The sequence below is a fragment of the Protopterus annectens genome, chromosome 9.part0, assembly GCF_019279795.1.
Source record: "Protopterus annectens isolate FY-2018-M chromosome 9.part0, PAN1.0, whole genome shotgun sequence".
In the NCBI taxonomy this organism is placed as follows: Eukaryota; Metazoa; Chordata; order Ceratodontiformes; family Protopteridae; genus Protopterus; species Protopterus annectens.
In genome coordinates, this window is record NC_056743.1 from 601,496,482 (window position 1) to 601,516,091 (window position 19,610).

At 42.0% G+C, this 19,610-nt stretch overlaps 1 protein-coding gene across 1 annotated transcript in view; it reads right to left on the bottom strand.

Moving 5' to 3' along the window:
• DOCK5 (dedicator of cytokinesis 5) overlaps positions 1-19,610 on the bottom strand; it is a gene marked incomplete in the record, with an annotated part of 3,482,443 nt that overhangs the window by 2,034,935 nt on the left and 1,427,898 nt on the right. The window contains 2 exon segments of the mRNA XM_044083155.1: positions 8,981-9,062; positions 10,988-11,145. Of these exon segments, the coding sequence (XP_043939090.1) occupies positions 8,981-9,062; positions 10,988-11,145 (240 nt within the window).

Here is a 19,610-nt window from a genome sequence, read left to right on the forward strand (position 1 = left end):
TTTGGGGAAACCTTGCATGCTATGAGAGAGCAATTCCAATGGCAGGGCCAGGATTTTTCAGATTCTAGGAAGAGGCTAAGGACCTTTTTACACTTGCCACAGCATAGGCCTTTAGCCATTCCTCCAGTACTAACAGTTGTGGATGATGCATTTAATGATGCTTGTACTGCCCTTGACTCTCTTCCCCTGGCCCCTGCTAAGCCCGACAGATTATTCCTCTGATGATTCAGATAATACTAGGGCCCTTGCTGTTCTCCATCTTCATTAACAACCTTTATACTGTTATCCCAAAAGTGAGCTGTATCCAATATGCTGATGACTCTACTCTGATTTGCTCGGCCACATCTCCAATAGAGTTATGGTCAGCTATCCAGACCACCTTTAATACAATAGAAAACTGGCTTTCTGAAAGACGTCTGATCCTAAAACCCAAAAAAACTAAAATGCTGTTATTTTCACCAACACGTAGGTCTACCGCTTTCACCTTTACCATAAATTCAAATGGTGGCACAATAATCTCCCCTGACCCCTCTACAAAACTATTGGGTGTCATCATAGATACTAATCTAAAATTCGACCTACATGTTAACCAAACTATCAAAACCATCAATAAAAAACTAGGGTCACTTTACAGAATAAAAGCCTTCCTAACCCCTCCAGCTAAAATTGCCATAGCTCGCTCTCACCTTCTTTCAACCCTTCTGTATGCATCCCCTCTACTCTCGAATTTAAACAAGACTGTCCTTAACAAACTCTCAATTTGCCACAACCACATTGCCAGGTTTGCCACTGGGCTGCCTTTTAGGACACATCATTGCATCAATCTAAATCAGCTTGGGTGGCTTGAACTACCCAGCCTAATCCAGTATAACCAACTGATTATGGCCTATAAAATCCTCTATAATCCGGACAATACTCCTGCACTTAAAAATATTATCACCCCCTACAACAATCCTAGACAGCTTCGATCCTCTAACAAACTACTAATTCAGACTAGCAAAATTAATAACACAGCTGGTGACTCTCTCTTTGCAAACTAAGTAGACCATGGAACTCTCTTCCAGCTGATATTACCTTACTTTCTACCTTAGGTCAATTTAAAACTACACTCAAACAACATTTGGCATTTAACTGGCTATGTCAATGTATCAAGCCTGGCTAACCCCCTCTAGAATGTGTAAAAATCTGTTAACTAGCTTTCTGTGTAATTTAATTTAATCCTGATTTACGCTCGGAATTAACTCTAACCTGTGGAACTTGTTTAACTTGTTTACTTATGTAATCACTGTAAATAGTCTGTCTGTAATATGTAATGCTGGTATTATGTAATGCTGTATCTGCTTACCCTTGGAGCTTTTCTCCCCGGGTCTCCGCTGAAAAATGGCATACATCAAGTCGGACTATCCCGGTCAACAAATGTAAAATAAATAAAATAAAAATATCTGGATAACTGAACCGAGTACCAAAATATTTAGAAGCAAAAATATACTGACAACGAATAGTTTGTGGTTTAAATAAAGCACAAAGCTGACAGCGAGGTATGTTGTGGTCAAGGCCTAGGCAAGGAATACAGTACGAATGAAAATCTTTATGAGCCATTTGCTTTCCACAAGAAATACAAATATTGACTTTTACTGACATCGGTTTAGAGCAAGAAGAAGTTTCCCCAATGGGGTACTTAGCTTTAGTTAAAGACTTTGGTTCTGAAACTCGAAAAATAGAAGTTATGTTCTTACCATAACGTTCCATGTTAGTTGTCTTCTTCTCGCCTTCTTCTTGCTGGATGGGTTCGGAGCCGACCTCGGCTCCGACTCGGCCACTCTAAAGCTCGAGAGTTGGTTCCACCGGCTCGAGGCTCCCCTTATATCCCACAATGCTAGGCGAGAGTTACCTCAGATCTCGTTTGTAAGCTAACCCCAGCTTATAATAGTAACAGAATAACTGTAACACAGAGTCCACCTCTAACAACAGGAAGAAAGAAGGGTGACCTACATCCTGACCCAGAAAATATGCCCAAAGGCATATGTCTTAAGAAAGAGGTGGTAGAAAGAGAGGTCACGATCACAACTCCTCTAGGTCTGTCTAGGCCAGGGGGAAGGAGGGTGGGACGCAAGAAGAAGGCGAGAAGAAGACAACTAACATGGAACGTTATGGTAAGAACATAACTTCTATATGTTAAGTTGTCTATCTCGCCTTCATTCTTGCTGGATGGGACCGCGTCCCTAGCACCTTGTCCCTGGTGGCCTAACGGAACAGACTCCTGAGAACAGTGGAACCAAAATTAGCTCTATGTCTAGAAGCTAAATCCAACTTATAATGGGAAATAAAAGTGTGAGGAGTAGCCCAAGTAGCCGCTGCACAAATGGTGTCAATAGGCAGTCTGTCTTGGAAGGCTAGAGAAGTAGCCAAAGCTCTGGTGGAATGGGCTTTAGGTTTATTAGGCAGTTTTTGGTGTCTAATCTCATAAACAAGGGTAATCAGAGATGTTAGCCATCTGGATAAAGATACCTTTGAAACTGGAAGTCCCTTTCTGCTTTCCGCATAGGAGACAAACAGCTGATCAGATTTTCTGAATAGTTTCGTCCTGTCCAAGTAGTACCTTAATTGACGATGAACATCCAGGTAGTGTAATTTTTGTTCAGACCTATTTGAATACTCCGGGAAAAAGACAGGAAGGTCAATGCATTGGTTTAGATTTGATGTTGAAACCACCTTAGGCAAAAAGGACGGGTTAGTTCGTAAGGAAACTCTGTCCTTATGAAACACAAGGTAAGGAGAACGACAACTGAGTGCTTGAAGTTCTGAAATTCTTCTAGCTGATGTGATAGCCACCAGAAAGAGAGTTTTCCATGATAATAACTTTAAGGAACATGAAGCTGCAGGTTCGAAAGGGGAGAGAATCAAAGAAGCAAGAACTAAATTTAGGTCCCAAGGAGAAGGAGGATTTCTTACAGGAGGTCTGAGAAGAAAAACTCCTTTCAAAAAGGCTTTGCAGAGTTTGTGGGACATTAGGGCAGATTCAGAAATACCCACATGGAAATTAGAAATAGCTGCCAATTGAACCTTAAGAGTAGATGGAGATGAACCTGCATGGAAGAGTTCAGCTAGAAAATCAAGGACTAGTTGGATGGAAGCGGTGAAAGGATCTATGTCCTTTCCTTGTGCCCAATATGAGAAGCGTTTCCACTTACTCAAATAAATCTTTCGAGTGGAAGATTTATGGGAAGCTATCAATATTTCTCTAACAGAGTGAGATAATTGAGGAAGCCTGGCTACGGTTGGAAGTGGAGGAACCAAGCAGTGAGGTTCAGAGAGGGGAGGGAGCGATGAAACTGACCCGACTGATGGATCAAAAGATCTGGAACTAGGTCCAGATTCCACGGTCGCTCCAAAAGAAATCGATGTAGAAAGGGGAACCACACTTGTCGAGGCCAGTAAGGAGCAATGAGGATCAATGAGGCCTTCTGAGCGATAGCTTTCTGTATTACTTGAGAGATCAGTGGGAAAGGAGGAAATGCATACAGAAGTCCCGGGCCAAACTTGGACTAGCGTCCCTGCTGGGTTGGCCTGGTAAAGGGAATAGAGTGAAGTACTCTGCACTTGCTGTTTTGGGGAGTAGCAAAAAGATTGCAGCAAGGCTGACCCCACTTGAGAAATATCTCTCTCACTACAGAGTCTTTCAGAGACCACTCGTGAGGCATGAGAATAGCTCTGCTCAACTTGTCCGCAATGTGATTGGACTTCCCGGGGATGTGCGTTGCTATCAGAAAACGCTGAGAAGAAATCGCCCATTGCTACAGTCTGAGTGCTTCTCGACACAGGGGGTATGATCTGGTTCCGCCTTGTTTGTTGATGTACCACACTACAGACATATTGTCTGTCTGGATTGCAATCGTTCCCAAGGGAAGAGAGTCTTGAAGGGCTTGCAACGCTAAAAGCACTGCTCTCATCTCCAGAACATTTATGTGCAAGTGGCATTCGTTTGGTTGCCATGTGCCCTGGACTGTCCTGCCCTGATAATGCCCCCCCCACCCGATCAGGGAGGCATCCGTTGTCAGAGTAGCAACCGGAGGAGGTGGGACAAATGGTCTCCCCAACAGGAGCTGGGGGGAAGACATCCACCACCTGAGATGCTTTTTGCACGCTTGCGTGATCATAATGGTGTGAGACATTGGAAGTTCCTGGTATGACCATTGAGAAAAAAGCATCCACTGAAGGATCCGCATGTGGTATCTGGCCAATGGGAGGAGAGGTATGGCGCTGCCATGATTCCCAACACCTTTAGAACTAACCTGGCCTTGGCTCTGTTGTTGTTGAGAAGAAGAGACACCAATTTTTGAATGTCTGATATCCTTTGGTTCGTTAGTGTTGCAGACATGTTTACAGTATCTAAATTTGCGCCTATGTAGGTAATAGTATGACAAGGCGACAAAACAGACTTTTCGCAATTTATTGAGATACCCAGTTCTTGACAGACGCGAAAAGTGTAATCTCTAGCCATCAAAAGGAGATGCTTGGTGGGAGCTGTGAGGAGCCAGTCGTCCAAATATGGAAACACCTGGAATCCTTGTCGTCTCAGGTGAGAAGCTACCACTGCCATGCATTTGGTAAACACCGGGGCAGTGGTGAGACCAAAGGGCAGGGCCCTGAATTGAAAATGACTGGTTCCCAGCCTGAAGCGGAGGAATCTTCTGGAGCGTCTGTTCATTTTTATGTGATAGTACGCGTCCTGAAGGTCTATAGAGCACATCCAGTTTCCTTTTCCCAATAGGGGAAGAATGGATTGCAGCGTGACCATCCGAAATCTTGTTTTCTTGACCGATCTGTTCAAGATACTGAGATCCAAAATTGGTCTCCAGTCCCCTGTTTTCTTTGGAACTAAAAGAACCTTGAGTAGATTCCGGATCCTAGTTGGTCTGCTGGCACTGGCTGAATAGCTCTTTTTGCAAGCAGTTTTGAAATTTCCAAAGCTGCTATATCCCTTTGAGCGGTGGGACATCTGGAAGGGATTTTTTTGACTGATTTGGAAAACGAAGAAAGGGGATAGAATAGCCTTCGGAAATGATGGACTGTACCCATTTGTCTTGTGTCAAGGATAGCCAGGCTTCTGGGTACAGTGACAATCTTCCCGACTGCCTCGAAGATGGGCAGTCGGGCAACACCAGGGATGCTGAAAGGGCTTATCGGAGAACGCTCTCGATTGCCCTGGTTCTGGACCCCTCTGCCTCTAGGGCGACGTCTACCATTGTTGTTCCCCTCTGCCTCTGGCGGGAACCGACTCTGTGCGTCAGGCGAAGTCCCTTGGGATTGTTTACGGAACCACATCTTTCCCCTTCTGGCCTTTGGGGTAAGGCCTAGAAGGAGTAGAAAAACGGACTCCGACGGCAGAAAGGGTCTTGCCATCAGTCTCGCACCTAGTCAGGGTTTCTTTCACTTGTGGACCAAAAAGAGATGATCCATCAAAGGGGAGTTCGTGAAAGACGTCTTGAAAGGTTCCATAAAATTGCATAGCCGCATCCAGGCGTGCCTACGTAAGGCTACCCCTGTTCCTGCGGCTCTGCTCGCTCCATCGGCCGCATAAGAGAGGAGGCATGGAGGAGTTGGAAATAGAATTAAGGATAGCCAGCTGCGTGTTCATTTTTTCTTGGAAACCCGGAGCTGTAGGGTCCTTAAGCATTTCACTCGCTTCTTTGATCAAGTCCCTTTGAAGACGAGTGAAATGGCACAGGTAATTCAGCGACGCATAGTAAATGTCGCTGAGGAGAACATCCGCTTCCGTACCTATCCATGGACCTAGATTCCTTGTTAGGTGGATGGACAGGCACTGAAGGATCAGCCAGTTCCTTCTTTGTGGCGGCAGCTACCACCATAGCATCCACAGAGACTCCTTTTGATAAAAATTCCTTGTCTGCTGGAGCTGTGATGAATTTGGAGGGTCTCCTGGGAGTGGGGTCCACTGAATCAGGAGCCGTCCATGCCTTTTAGCAACCACCTGCATGAGGGGGTCAAGGGGGACACCCAGGAGGTGGAAGGACGAGAGCCAAACGCCTCAAGATACACAGATTCGTCCTCCGAAGGGTTGAGGGCTGGCCAATTACCCCTCTGTTTAAGGATCTCCAGAATGTCTGCAAAAGAGACATCTTCAGAAGGGGAACGGGGGGAACCCTCAGAATCATCCAGATCTGTGTCGGACGTGATAGACTCAGGTGAGTCAATGTGCTTCCTCTTCCACTTCCTCTTCCGAGGGGGCTCTTCTGCCAAATCAGGAGAGGCCTCGGAAGAGGATGAAATCCCCACAGGGGGCTCCTGAGGAGTTGGCTCTCTGCGGTCTGGGATGATGGAGTGAGTCGACTTACCCTGAGGCAGCATAGAGGGAGGGGCTGACGGAGCCGACTGTGGAGTAGAGCCAGGCTCTAACACACTCCGCATGACCTCGAAAGCACCCCTGTCAGGCAGAGCCAGAGGTCCCCGCTCCGAGGAGCTAAGAACCCCCCTCGGCACCGACAGTGATGGCTCCGAGGCCGATGTCGGAGCCGAACTCACCAGCGCCGAAGCACCGAGGGAGAGGGGGGTCGGACAAGGGTCCGATGCCACTCACCCCCTCGGAGCCGACGAGGGAAGTCCGGCGCCGAGATTCCTCCATGGAAGAAAACGGAGCCGACGACGGAGCCAAAGACAATTGTCTCGGCTCCGAGGTGACCACAGTCTCGGTTCCGACACGACCCGGCTCCGAGCTCAAGAGAGTCGAAGGAGGAAGGAGTTGATGGACCGGGACAGGCACCGACTGATGAGTCGGGCTCTGAAGCATCTGGGCCAGTGCCTCAGACTTGAGTAGTCGACTCACCACCCTCTGAAGGTCATGATCGGACAACCTCGATGACCTAGAGGAATGAGACCTTTGGCTCCGTTCAGACAGCAGGGGAGAACCTGGAGCCGAATGAACGGAGCCAAGAGAAGGTGACCTAGACCTCTTTCTGGTTGTCGGCTCCGAAGGTCTTGTCGGAGCCGACACAGGTACCTCGATAACCTCGGCTCCGGCCGGAGCCGAGGGAGCCACAGAAACTGTGGACTGAGTCTTATCGGCTCCAGCCGGAGCCGATAAAGGCAAAGGTTGAACAACCTGAGGTCTCGGCTCAGAAGCCGGAGCCGAAGACCTCGATGCCTTGGAGGGCTTCCTGTTGAGACAGACAGGGAATCCTCAGGCTTCAACAAGCCTCTCAAAATGAGCTTGTTTTTTCTTTCCTGCAGGACCCTGGGGCTGAAGCCATGGCAGACAGCACAGGAGTCCTGCAGGTGCAAAGGCCCCAGACAATAGACACAAGAAGTGTGAGCGTCTGTCAGAGACATTTTCTGACAGCACGCATCACACTTCTTGAATCCGGAGACCTTTGCTTCTTTAGACATAGCCTAACTGGTGAACACAAACACACACTCAAACACACCAGTTATACCCTGTCAAAAAACACAATTATAGCAAAAATATACTAAAAATAAGTACAATAAGCAGTAGTACTACACAAACACTCCCTAGGGAAGGGAAGGCCTAAGGCCCAAGGGAAGAACTAAAAGTTCTTTTGACAAGAAACGGGAAGAAATAGGTTCGGGGATAGAGTTTAAAGAACTACACTAATTTAGGAATAACTAAACTAAAAAAAGGGGAAACAAGAGTAACTTTTTATAGAAAAAGCTAAAACTTACCAGGAACCGGTAGAAAACCAACCTCGAAGCTGTAGCGGCAAACGAGATCTGGGGTAACTCTCGCCTAGCATTGTGGGATATAAGGGGAGCCTCGAGCCGGTGGAACCAACTCTCGAGCTTTAGAGTGGCCGAGTCGGAGCCGAGGTCGGCTCCGAACCCATCCAGCAAGAATGAAGGCGAGATAGACAACTTAACATCGAAAATTTCAGGAGTCAGCCGACCGGCACTTGCGAACTGCTTCGGGCACCGCACGGCAAGAAAGACTGATGTAATGGCATCGGCTGCATGCTTTATACCCCTGACTACCTGACGTCATGGAAGACAAGACAGCAACCGACACAGGACCCAAGACTTTGATAATCAGGCCGACTGAGGGCTACTGCAAGCAGATAACCCAAATGTGACTACTGCAACAGTGAAACACTAAGAACATCCTGAAGCTACAAAATCCAGATCAAGCATCGTTTGAACAGGGGTACTTAGGGAAAGGGATTTTGGTAACGATGTGTAGGTTTAGAGTTAGGGGCAGGGACAAGGTTAGCACACAAGTAACGTGTTGGGTTGGTATAATGGTTAAGGTCTTAATCTCACAGATACAAGGTACAGAGTTTGACTCTGATTTCTCGTTATTGACTAGGCTTGTAATGGTCAGCTGACTGGCAAGGGCATAGGTAAATACTACGCTTTGAAAGGCATTAGAGAAGACCGCCAGTAGGTAGCACAAGACAGATAAGGTGTCAAAAAATAAGGAACAATCACTTTAGTAAACTGTACCAACTCTAAGGTTGCTGCACACTGAAAAAGGTCATGCTTGGTTACAAAAACATTCTGTGCAAGTCTGCCATTTTATTCTATATGCTTAAACAAAATGTATGCTTTCGTGATTAAATAACATATGCACCAGTCTTTAGCACACAATCTCAGATCATAATGAAGTGCAATGCCAGCTGCAAGCCTTCTTTTGGGGTGGGGCACAGTCTAAGTGGCAAATACTCCCTTCACTCTTCAGACTGTCACAGGTCTATTCTGGTCCCAAATGTGAAGATTTAAGACAGGAAATGCAGCATTATAAGCTTTCATCATGGGTACTTATGAGGCCTACATTACTGGCTGCAAAGATCTAGATCTCCACTCCCATTATGAAAATGCCTTTTTTTTATTTTTGAATGCAATGAACCAGTACCCTTAAATAAAATAGCTTACTAAAACAGCAAATTAGACAAAGCCAAAACTCTGCACAGGCACTATTACATGTCAAACACAGAACATAGGAAAAACTCACAGTAAATACTGCACTCAGGTGGTTGAGTTTCTCAATCTCCTTTGGCATGCCAGTACTTCCCCATCGGACCAGGTAATTTTCACTTTGTGGGGAAAAAAACACACATGAGTCAGCTATGAAAAATAAGCAGTAAATAAATATCTTTCTAGAAATGGAGAGCGGCAACCTGAATTCAGTCTTAATAAATGAGAAATACATTCAGGTGGTGATAAATAGGTAGCTCACAATAAACAGAAATTCACAACACAACTCAGTTTTTTAATATAAGCACTACTTTCATGTTAACATGCAAATAAAAAAAGAACCAAAACAAAGCATGCATGGGTATGTACAATATACAGATTATTACTAGGCAGGTGGCTGGAATGACCACATATACACGAAAGTTGGTAGATTTACCTCCCTAAAAACAATGTAGTATTGTATATATTTATACATCTTAGTCTGTGAATCAGATAGAGAGACAGAATGCAATCCCAAAGACAAAAGTGAAACTTTTTAAAATTTTCTCTGCAACTCCCCTCACCCTATAAACATCAAGACTTTTTCTACTAATGGCACATCTGTCCCTCCTGCTCCTTGACAACCTATGATACTGTGAGATGCAGACAAGAGCCTGGAAACAGTGATCATCTTCCAAAAGGGGCAAGACACTTTTGTGAATCTCAGAAGCCAGCACCACGATGAAGAGGGATAAGACCTGGGTATGATTAGAGATTTGCATATCTAAAGAGTTGCCAAGGATGGATGGGTGTGACTACCTCAGGGGGACAGACATTCATCTCCACACTTCCCTGAAGGGAGGTGTGGTTCATACAGACACTAGCTCCTGAATGTGAAATGAGTGTAGGGGGAAAGGGGAGGGACAAAAAGGAGGGTAGATCATAACAAAAATCTCTCTCCCCTTTGCAGAACCGGTCGCTGGCAAAACCCCCCAGGAGGGCCTTAAGCTCCCTGCTCAGAATCGTTAGTTTAGGGATGGAAGTAGGAGAAGCTGGCAGACATGGACAGGAGCACTAGGGTAAGGACCAGGAGATAAAGGAGAGCGAAATAACAAAAAGATACGTTTGTGCACCCTAACACCCCCACCTCTTGCCTGGAGGACATGGTGCAATGCTCACTACTCTGGATCCATTACAAGCTTCAGCATACACTATGAAATTCTGTCTATAATGAACATGTATTGTTTGAAAGGCTCTTGCCCCACAGTCTCCCTACACACATGCTATAGTCATAGGCAATGCCCTGGAGCAACTATTGTGCTGAGAACCTAGTTATACTCTCAGCTACTCCCTCTGCAATATCAGTGACCTGAAGAGGACATTCACTCTTGTCCCTTCCAAGCCAGCATGTAACCCCTACTTAAACTTGGGTAATCTGGGGCATAATCCAAGCTTTAACCCATATGCCATAGAGAAAATGCAGAAAAATATTTAGTGGAAAAAATATATAATATGTAATGCCATCAGCAACAGTTATAACACTTTACATTAACTGCTTAGTATTGCTTTCACATTTAGTAGCAACTATGCCCACTTTTTAACAGCACAACAGCAATAACGAAAATAACTTGACTAATGTCTGCTTGCCACTATTTAATGTTGGCAAATAACTAATTCCTTTCAATATGTTCCACTTACCATTATATCCTTCCTTATTTTATACCTCCATAGCCTCACCTTACTGAACTGCAATGAAATATACATTCACATCCATTTTAAGTTTGCAACTATCTGAGCAACTTGAGCAAGACGCTCTACCTCTAGATGGGACCCCCAAACACTATTACAGGAAACGTCAGATAAACAAGTTTCATACAGGTTCCATCCTAAAAACCACACCTGAACCCACAGTCCCCCAAGCCACAAACTGCAAGGATATAAGCAAGCCACTAAAATCATACCAAAACTGAATAGTCAGATCTGAATACAGAAGGCAATGGCACTTTTGATTAAGTTAATAAAAACAAAAGTTAGCTAATTAAAATAAGAAAACATCAAAGCTTACCTAATAAACTCCGACTGGTCAGGATCATAGAGACACATCAAGAGTTCAGCATCTTCTCCCATGTTGCAGACAAAATTTTTGAGATTAACATACAAGCTGTAAGTGTGTGTACTGCTAAATATTGATTGTCGTTGCAGATCTGCATTCTGTAATCTAGACTATATAAAACAAAGTAGAGATATTAATATCCTGTAAACTAATGGAGACAATTTTTATCAACTTTTCACTTTTTGTGCTTTTTTTGCGCGGTCAAGTTCACTGATTTGACGTTTCAATGCAGAAATATGGATAAGGAAATCAAATGAGATCATTAGAAGCCAATCTCTAAGAGGAAACTGCCCAGAAAAATTTGTCACTAAACCATTCATCTAATCATCTTTTGAAAAATACAAAGTTACAGACACTCTTACAGGTGCATAGATAAGAACTAGGCTAGATGCCCCTTCCGAGCCATTTTAAGTCTAGACAATTTCCCTTTTTGTGCTCCAATTAACCTATCCCATTGTTCTTGCCCATCCAATGGTCGATAACTATATCTTAACTAGATCATACTATAAATAATTTAAGGGCACCCATGCATGGGATAAAACATTTAGGAGCTGCCTATGTCCATTAACATCACAGAGGTTAGTCCTGGGTTAATTTTTTTGCTCCCATCCAGAGATTCAAGTTGTGTTTGAACAAGAAAAGGCATGAACTCTGTTTTATGTGAATTGGGGGTCTGTTCCAGCGAGCAATACCAACTATGAGATATATGCACCCCTCCAAACTGTTTTGTTGATGTTGTAAGAGAAGTTTAGATTCCTTACACCAAGTATTTGTGATGCCATTTGACTTGCTGATGTGCAGTAAATCCAGCAGTGCTGGGTCAGAGGATACTTTGTATGCCAGATGCAGGTCACTTCTTAGTCTGTTGGATACACAGTATAGTGACAAGACTGAGTTGGTCCATGTCAGACATGTTGCTTAAGCCCGGCATCCTCTTATATGAAGATGTACTTGATTTTCTGCCAGCATGAGCATTAAATGACTCTTATCTATTTAAATTGGTAAGTTCAGGCATAACAAACTTGCAGCTCATTTCAAGGAGTCCTAGAATGAGAACTGAAAATAATATATGATGTGATGCTAATAGGCTTTTTATGTAAGCACGTGAACATCCAGATGCAGTCAGTAGAAATAAGTTGATAAATGGTGTAAAAGTTTAAATTTCTCTGCCGGTATTCATAGTTCTTATTCTTTACTGATCAGATATGGTTTGTAAATAGTTTAACACTGTCTAGCCTATGTTACTCACATGAACAGAACCCAGCACAATGATAATCTAAATAAGGAGGATATTTTAGCTCTTATACAACCATAACATTTTCTTGTCTGTTTGCTTACAAAACCTGTCCATGTAAAATCTTCAGAAATCGTGGCTCCACATTAATGTAACAATCACATTTTGATGTTATATGATTGCCTAAAGCATATGGATAGTCATGGTTCATACTTCTAAACAAGCATAATTTAAACAAACTGAAAAGGACCACATTGTATTTGCTCAATGTCAAGCGCATCCAGTCTTTGATCTGAACATGAGTTTACTGTACAAGTGACTTTGCTGCCAACAAGTTCTGCTGCACTGCGGTGAATACTTACTAGTAAAGTAGATATACAAACATAGAGAAGATGATATCCTAAAACGGAGTCCTGTGGTATACAACTCAACTTAGTACACTCAGAGAGTACTCATTCCAGAGTCGTAATGAAGACCTTGTACAATACTGAAACTCAGTTAAAAATATAACCATTCAACCTCCATTTAATAAATGTCTCTATTACTTGTGAGTGGGAAACAGTCAAATGTCCCACATGTCAAGATATACTACATCTTCTGTGAACCCACAGCTTAGTAGTGAAGTTACATCAGAATTAAATATCAGTCTCCTTTGAATTCATGCTGGTAAATATCAAAATATGGTCCTTTCCCAGTTTCATCCATTAATTTGCACAAAACTCTCTCCAATGTTATTCCAAGAAAACAAATTATCTATGCAGTTGTCAGCAGAGGCTTTACAACAGGACGCACACAGGTTTTTTTTTTCAATAATTCAGGTATAATTCCAGACTTAAGGATATTTGGAATAAGTAAAAATGGTACTAATATGATCTTTAATCATCCATAAGAAAAAGCCATTTATACCATCTGGACCAGGAAAAGTATCTGTTCAGCTTTGTTTGAAGCCAATAAAATGCATGTCTCATTAATAAGGAGACAATTTTCCCCTAAAACATTAACCATTTTCTTATCACATACAACTGGCAGCTACAAAAGTATTTTCTGAAACTGGAGGCAAACCAATCTACATCATCTTAACTGATTGCATTCCTTTCATTGGCATTAAGGACATGTTTAAAAAAGGCCTTAAAGATTATAGGAGTTACAAAGCTATTTCCGCCTTACCAGTACCCACCCTTAGGCCTTGCCTCTCTTTTCAATGATGGCCAGGCCAGTCATACTAAGGAGTGAATTTGTAAATACCCATCCAACTGTCCAGCTCTTTTCTAAAACACAACAGTGTGCCACACTAGAAGGAGTTTGTTCCAGAGAAGGAGTAGGCACTGTCAGACAAATCTATCCCTTTTTCTAGTCTTACTTACTTAATGGAGTAGATAGAGGTCTCTGACCTAGTGTTACCTGGACCGTTTTAAGTTACTGAGGTACAGGAGTTCTTGGACGGGATTCCCTTTTAGCCCTATTAAAAAAAAAGGGATACACTGCCACTATGGAGTCTAAACAATACTAAGTACAGGGGCAAAGCATCTAGTTTTTCCTAGTAATTCAAGTCTTTTAAGGCCTGATCTTTTTAGTTACAGACCTCTAACCTTTCTCCAATTGCTTGATATGCTTTTGTAGGGTACAACCATCCCAAAGGGGGAGCTGTACTCAATGATGGCGCCAATCAGTGCAGAGTACAAGGAGGTGAGGACTTATTTAAATCTGCAAGATATATCTTTAGCTAACAGCTGTACAGGCTAAGGATTTCCTAATCACTGTTGCAACATAACGGTCAAACATAAGGGAGGTGTCCACCAATGTACCCTAGTCTCTCATAACATTTTCATTTTGAAGTGGTATGTTATCTATGCTGTAAGCAGGAGCAAGAAGGCACTTACCAAATGCTACAATATTGCACATTTCGCCATTAAGCTTGAGCCCATTCATAATATACCAGCTACTTACAAGTACATGGTTCTGCTGGAGTGCATGTATGTTAGAGGCATACTTAATGACTGCTAGCTTGCAATCATGACAGAACTTTAAACCAGTGAGCCTCTGTTAACAATTACAGATTGCAGAAACAGATACTAAAAAAACTGTCTCTCCAGAAATGACCCCTGCGTGATTCCAACTGGTCACTCATGTTCTCAGAGATCCCCCCAACTTACAGTGAGAGTCCAATCGTTAAGCCAATTGGCTATCTACCTAACCACATAAATGGGTCAATTTTAAGTTAATTCAATTTGTTTATTATACTTGTGCATGTTATGACAACGAATGTCTTGGTGAAGTCAAAGTATATTGTGAAGGCAGTTTGCCCACAGTTAACAGCTTGAGTAACCATCTCAGAAGTCTACAAGATTCATCAGACAGGATCTACACTTGACAAAGCCAAACCATTGGGGGTAGAGTATACTAAGATTTTTGATATTATATTTAATTAGGTCCATTACGAGAAGTGCAATAATTTTGGATACATGACTTGTTAGGCTCATGGATCTGTAATTCTTGGTGTCTGAGGTGGGGCCACCCTTGCAGAGTGGCATTACAACAGCTGTTTTCCACTCCTTTGGGATAAAGCCAGTTAATAGGCTCAAACTGAAGAGATTAAGGAGTGGGTCCACCAAAACTTGCTTTGTGCTATTAATTAGATAATATGTTGTCAGACCTCATGTTCGATGTATACTTTATTTTGCAGAATAAACTTCAGTACATGCTCTCTTGTGATGATTGGTGGCATGATTCCATCAGGGATAGATGGATATGGAAAATATGCCTCAGGAATGAAGTTGCCAATAAACATATTAGCCAGTATATAGCGTTGTCGCCTCACAGTAAGACGTTGTCCAGTTCGATTCTCAGCTAGAGCGTCTTCTGTGGGGAGACACAGGTGAATGGGCGTACCTTCGTTGAAGGTTGTGCGTCAGGGCTGGCAACTCTGCGCGTAAAAATCTACTGCCAATCATTAGCGGACGGGAGTTCTGCTGTGGCGACCCCTAACCGGGAAAAGCCAAAAGACACAACAACATCATTTTTAATATCCACTGGATACGAGTCGTTGGTACCATTGTAAATAAGCTCAGAGCCATGTTGGGTGCTACTAATTTTTCTGACATAAATGAAGAATGGTTTGTTGTCGTCTTTGGCTTCCACAGGTAGACTGAAATTATGAAATGTCTTTTTTATATTCCTTTATAACCCCTTTACCAGCAATTTGATATTCTCCTTAGTTTGGGGGTGGGGGCAGAGCATTTGTTCTTGTATACAGTTTTATGAATTTCTTCTTTTTATTTCACATTTTATTAATGCTACAGGACCACCACACGTTTGCTTTTTAAAAAACATTCCATTGGCTTGGATTTGGTTGGAACTGCCATTATGATGCATTTGGCCAGGTGCAAAAAGAGCTTTAATACACAACTCTATTCAGAGAAATTAGAATTTTTAGAAGGTTTGTACTTTAAAGTTCTTGAACTCAGATGTTTGTTTCCATTGGTTTGGAGGTTTAGAGAAAGTTTCTAGTCTGTAGTCTGATTTGACTTAGTAAGGGGATACCTTGTGGATGGTACGTAAAGCAGCTAAATTTGTCATGACTATGTCAAATATATTCTATTCTCCAGTAAGATTCATTTACAATCTGGTCCAGGGAGTTCTTGATTATAAAATCAAATATTTTTTGTGCATATCCAATGTTACTGGTGTAGATAGTTAAAACTGCTTGGGATAAAAGTATTACTAAGTATGGGGTGTTTGTTAAGAATACTAACAAATGTTATGCAACTTTCTGGAGGAATGGAGGAAGTTCTGTAGTAATGATTTGTTAGTTAATTTGATTTAGTGCAATTTGAATCTCTACAAGGTTCACTTAATGATACCTAGGCATTTATCTTGAGGTAATGGGGTCCCCTAACAGATATGAAGAGACAAACACAGTTTCCACAAAGGCTAGATGAGTGATGAGCAAAAAAACCCAGGTATTGAGGGGTGTTCTCTGGGCATTTAAACCAATTTTCTGTAACACCACAAACATGAATGTGCTCTAAATATATGAGGATTTCAAGGTTCTGCAGTGGGTTTTTTAGGCTGCTAACATTAATTAGAGCCATACTGATAAAGTCAAGTGGCAGATTTGTGTTGGAGGTTTAGGCTGGCAGGTAAAATAGCTGGAACTTATTTGAAAAAGAAATGATAGGAGCAGCAAAAGCTTTTGCCAGTATGCCGAAGTCTTGGAATGAGAAGTGTAGACAATGCCTGGCAAAACACAAATGTTTGTCAAATGCCTGGCAAAGCACAAACAGTTGTCAAACATCTCATCCCATGCTGACATATACTGGATCTTGCTAGAATGACATCAGTCATTGTGGGTAATGGAAATATTCCAAACAAAACTAAGTTTCTACATTTTATTTATTTATTTTATTTTACATTTGTTAACCGGGGGTGTCTGACTGAGCCGAAAAGGCCCTTTTTCAGCAGAGGCCCGGGGAGAAAAGCTCCACAAAGAAAAATTACAGACACATTTAGTTATTTAGACATAATCAGTATACACACAAATTACAAGAGACATGTTTTTACAGTGGTATGCGGCACAAACAGTTACAGTGGAGACAACAATCAAAAAAGATATTAATTTTAAAAATAAAGGTAAGTAATAGATTTGTGGTGTACAGCTGAACTTTGGAATGTAGGTAGAATACATACATAGTACACAGGTACAGTACATACATTGTAGATTAGCCAGTGTTTGTAAGTAAGATTGAAAAACTATTATCAATTGCTCTAGATTTAGTAGCATATGTTATCCGCTTTCACTAGCTTGGGGAGCAATCATGGCACTGCCAACTTTGCTTGAGATGTTGCCTGATGAGGTCTTTAAAGGAGGCTTTGGATGATGTGTTTTGAATGCTAGTAGGGACAGAGTTCCATTTTTTAGCCACTGAACTACTATATAGTGCATCTCCAAAGCTATTGCAGCTGTTGGTGACTTCTAGTAGTAGTTTGCTTGATGATCTAAGAGGCCTTTTGGCTGAGTGATGTTGTACTAGGTTTTTGAGGGCAGGACACTTATTGGGGAGGTAATAGATAGAATGACAGAGGCAGAGCTGATTGTAGGTTAGGAGGTTGGGCAGTTCAAGTCAGTGTTTGTCAAATGCCAGTCAGTTACATCCCAGCATTCATCAAACACAAATAGAAATGTACTAGTGATTGTTGACTCCATAATTGGACACATGGGTTCTTCAGTCATTTTGGATAAAAGCAGAGTGTATGTGACATTCATGGATAGCTGCTTTGTCATATATCAATCTCCGTATCTCTCAGGGTTCTGTTTGCCAGACGGCTTTCTCCAACAAGGACTACTATGATGCTGTAATCATATCTGTCTGGTTTAAGGGTCCTAAATGCCCCCGTATAATCAGTAAACTTGACCCCCCAAGAGACGGCTCACAGTCACTCTGCTTTTATCCAAAATGACTGAAGAACCCATGTGTCCAATTATGGAGTCAACAATCACTAGTACATTTCTATTTGTGTTTGATGAATGCTGGGATGTAACTGAACTAGGAGTTGACTCAGGGGTGTTGCCACTAATTTGCATCACACTCTTGGTATACACTGGGCCTTGAACCTTGAATTTGCCATTGTGGCTTTGTCAAGGATTTTTTTTAAGTGCCTCACTGTAAGATAGTTTAGTTTGAGTATTTGCAGAGCTAAAGTGTAGGTGAATGATGTGTATGTGCTTGTTTGTAAAAGTGTGGCCCCAAGTTGTGCACGTATTTGCATCTCTCACAATCAGATGATGAGTCAAGTAAAAGATCATTACCTGCGAATAGGGTTGCAAGAGTCCTAAAGCGACAGACAGGGACAAAAAAAAGGTCCTTCACACTAAGTGACCAAAAAAGAGGGGGATTAAACAAAAGTGGCCTCCACTTTGTGATTCTTGATTGGCTCTTATATATATATATATATATACACACACACACACACACACACATATACACACACACACACACACATATACGAGCCAATCAAAAATCCCACAGTGGAGCCATTTGTGCGTTTCTGAACAAAAGTGGCTCTGCTTTGCGATTTACGATTGGCTCGTATGCTGGTATAAGAGCCAATCAAAAATCACAAAGTGGAAGCTCTTTCGACGGGATTTTAACAGCCAGTGTGGGACTCAGGATTGGGCTGCTGATCCTGCTCAAACAGGGACATCTGGCAACCCTGTTTGAGAGTATCAGGCAATTCTTACACTGCCTGAGCATATGAAGTGCTGCAATGCTAGAAATGCAGAATGTACTAGTAGCCATATCTTTTTTGTTTTTCTGGTCAACAGATTGAGATGTGTCTGAAAAGGATAACAGAATATACAAGTGTTTAAGTATTTAACTAAATAAATAAAAACAGTAGACGAAGTAAGTAGTTTGGGCTAAAGTACTTGATTAAATAAATACAAACAGTAAATGATGAAAGTAGTTTGGTCTACAATGTTGTGTTATTGCCTTCAAATGTGCAACTGTATTTGTCTACTTAACTAACTGGGAAGTGGAGTTATCTGAGGTTTCTAAGACAGAATTTTAAAGTGAAAGTGCCTACACCCATCAAATATAGTGTTGCATGGCACTGCATGGAGAACAGCTCACTCCGGTTAAGCTAATGAGCTAAAGTGAAAGAACCAACAAGAAAGTAGCTAGAACTCCAGCCAGTGATGTCCATCCTTCAGAAACATTAGTAATTTACTCCCTGCCACTGCATAACCACTACTGTTCTCAGCAAGTTTCACACCCTGACTAAAAAAGTCAACATCTGTATTTAAGTTTTACTTATGAAGTACAGTTAAAGTGCGAAAAACAGTGTGAAAAGTTAAAGGGTGAATTATCATGGGAAAAAGCTCAGTAATAATAGGTCAATAGAAACACAGAATCATACTTAGGGCAGCAGAGTAAAGCTTTGAAGCAAATAGCTGGAATATGCTATTAAACTGCTACTGGTGCATCCTACGTATTATTTTGATTTTTATGTATAAACTTCTATCGCTGATCCAAAAAAAAAAAAAGTGAAATTTGGCAGTAAAACAAAAACTCTGCTTCTGCAACTTAAAAAAAGAAATAAAGGCTCTATTAAACACTTAAGTAACCAGGATCTAATAACCATACAATATAAGCAAATTTAAAAGAAAATTAACTGTAAAAAAGGTGGTTAAGAAAGTCTAGAACCATAAGAAAACTACTACCTAGAAAGGAGTTTAAATATATTTAGAAACAGCCAGATGCCTGTTTATAATAAAAAGTGACTTTAGCCACACCAACAGTAAAAATGTTACATTATCTGATGAAAAAGGGTAACAGTATTGAA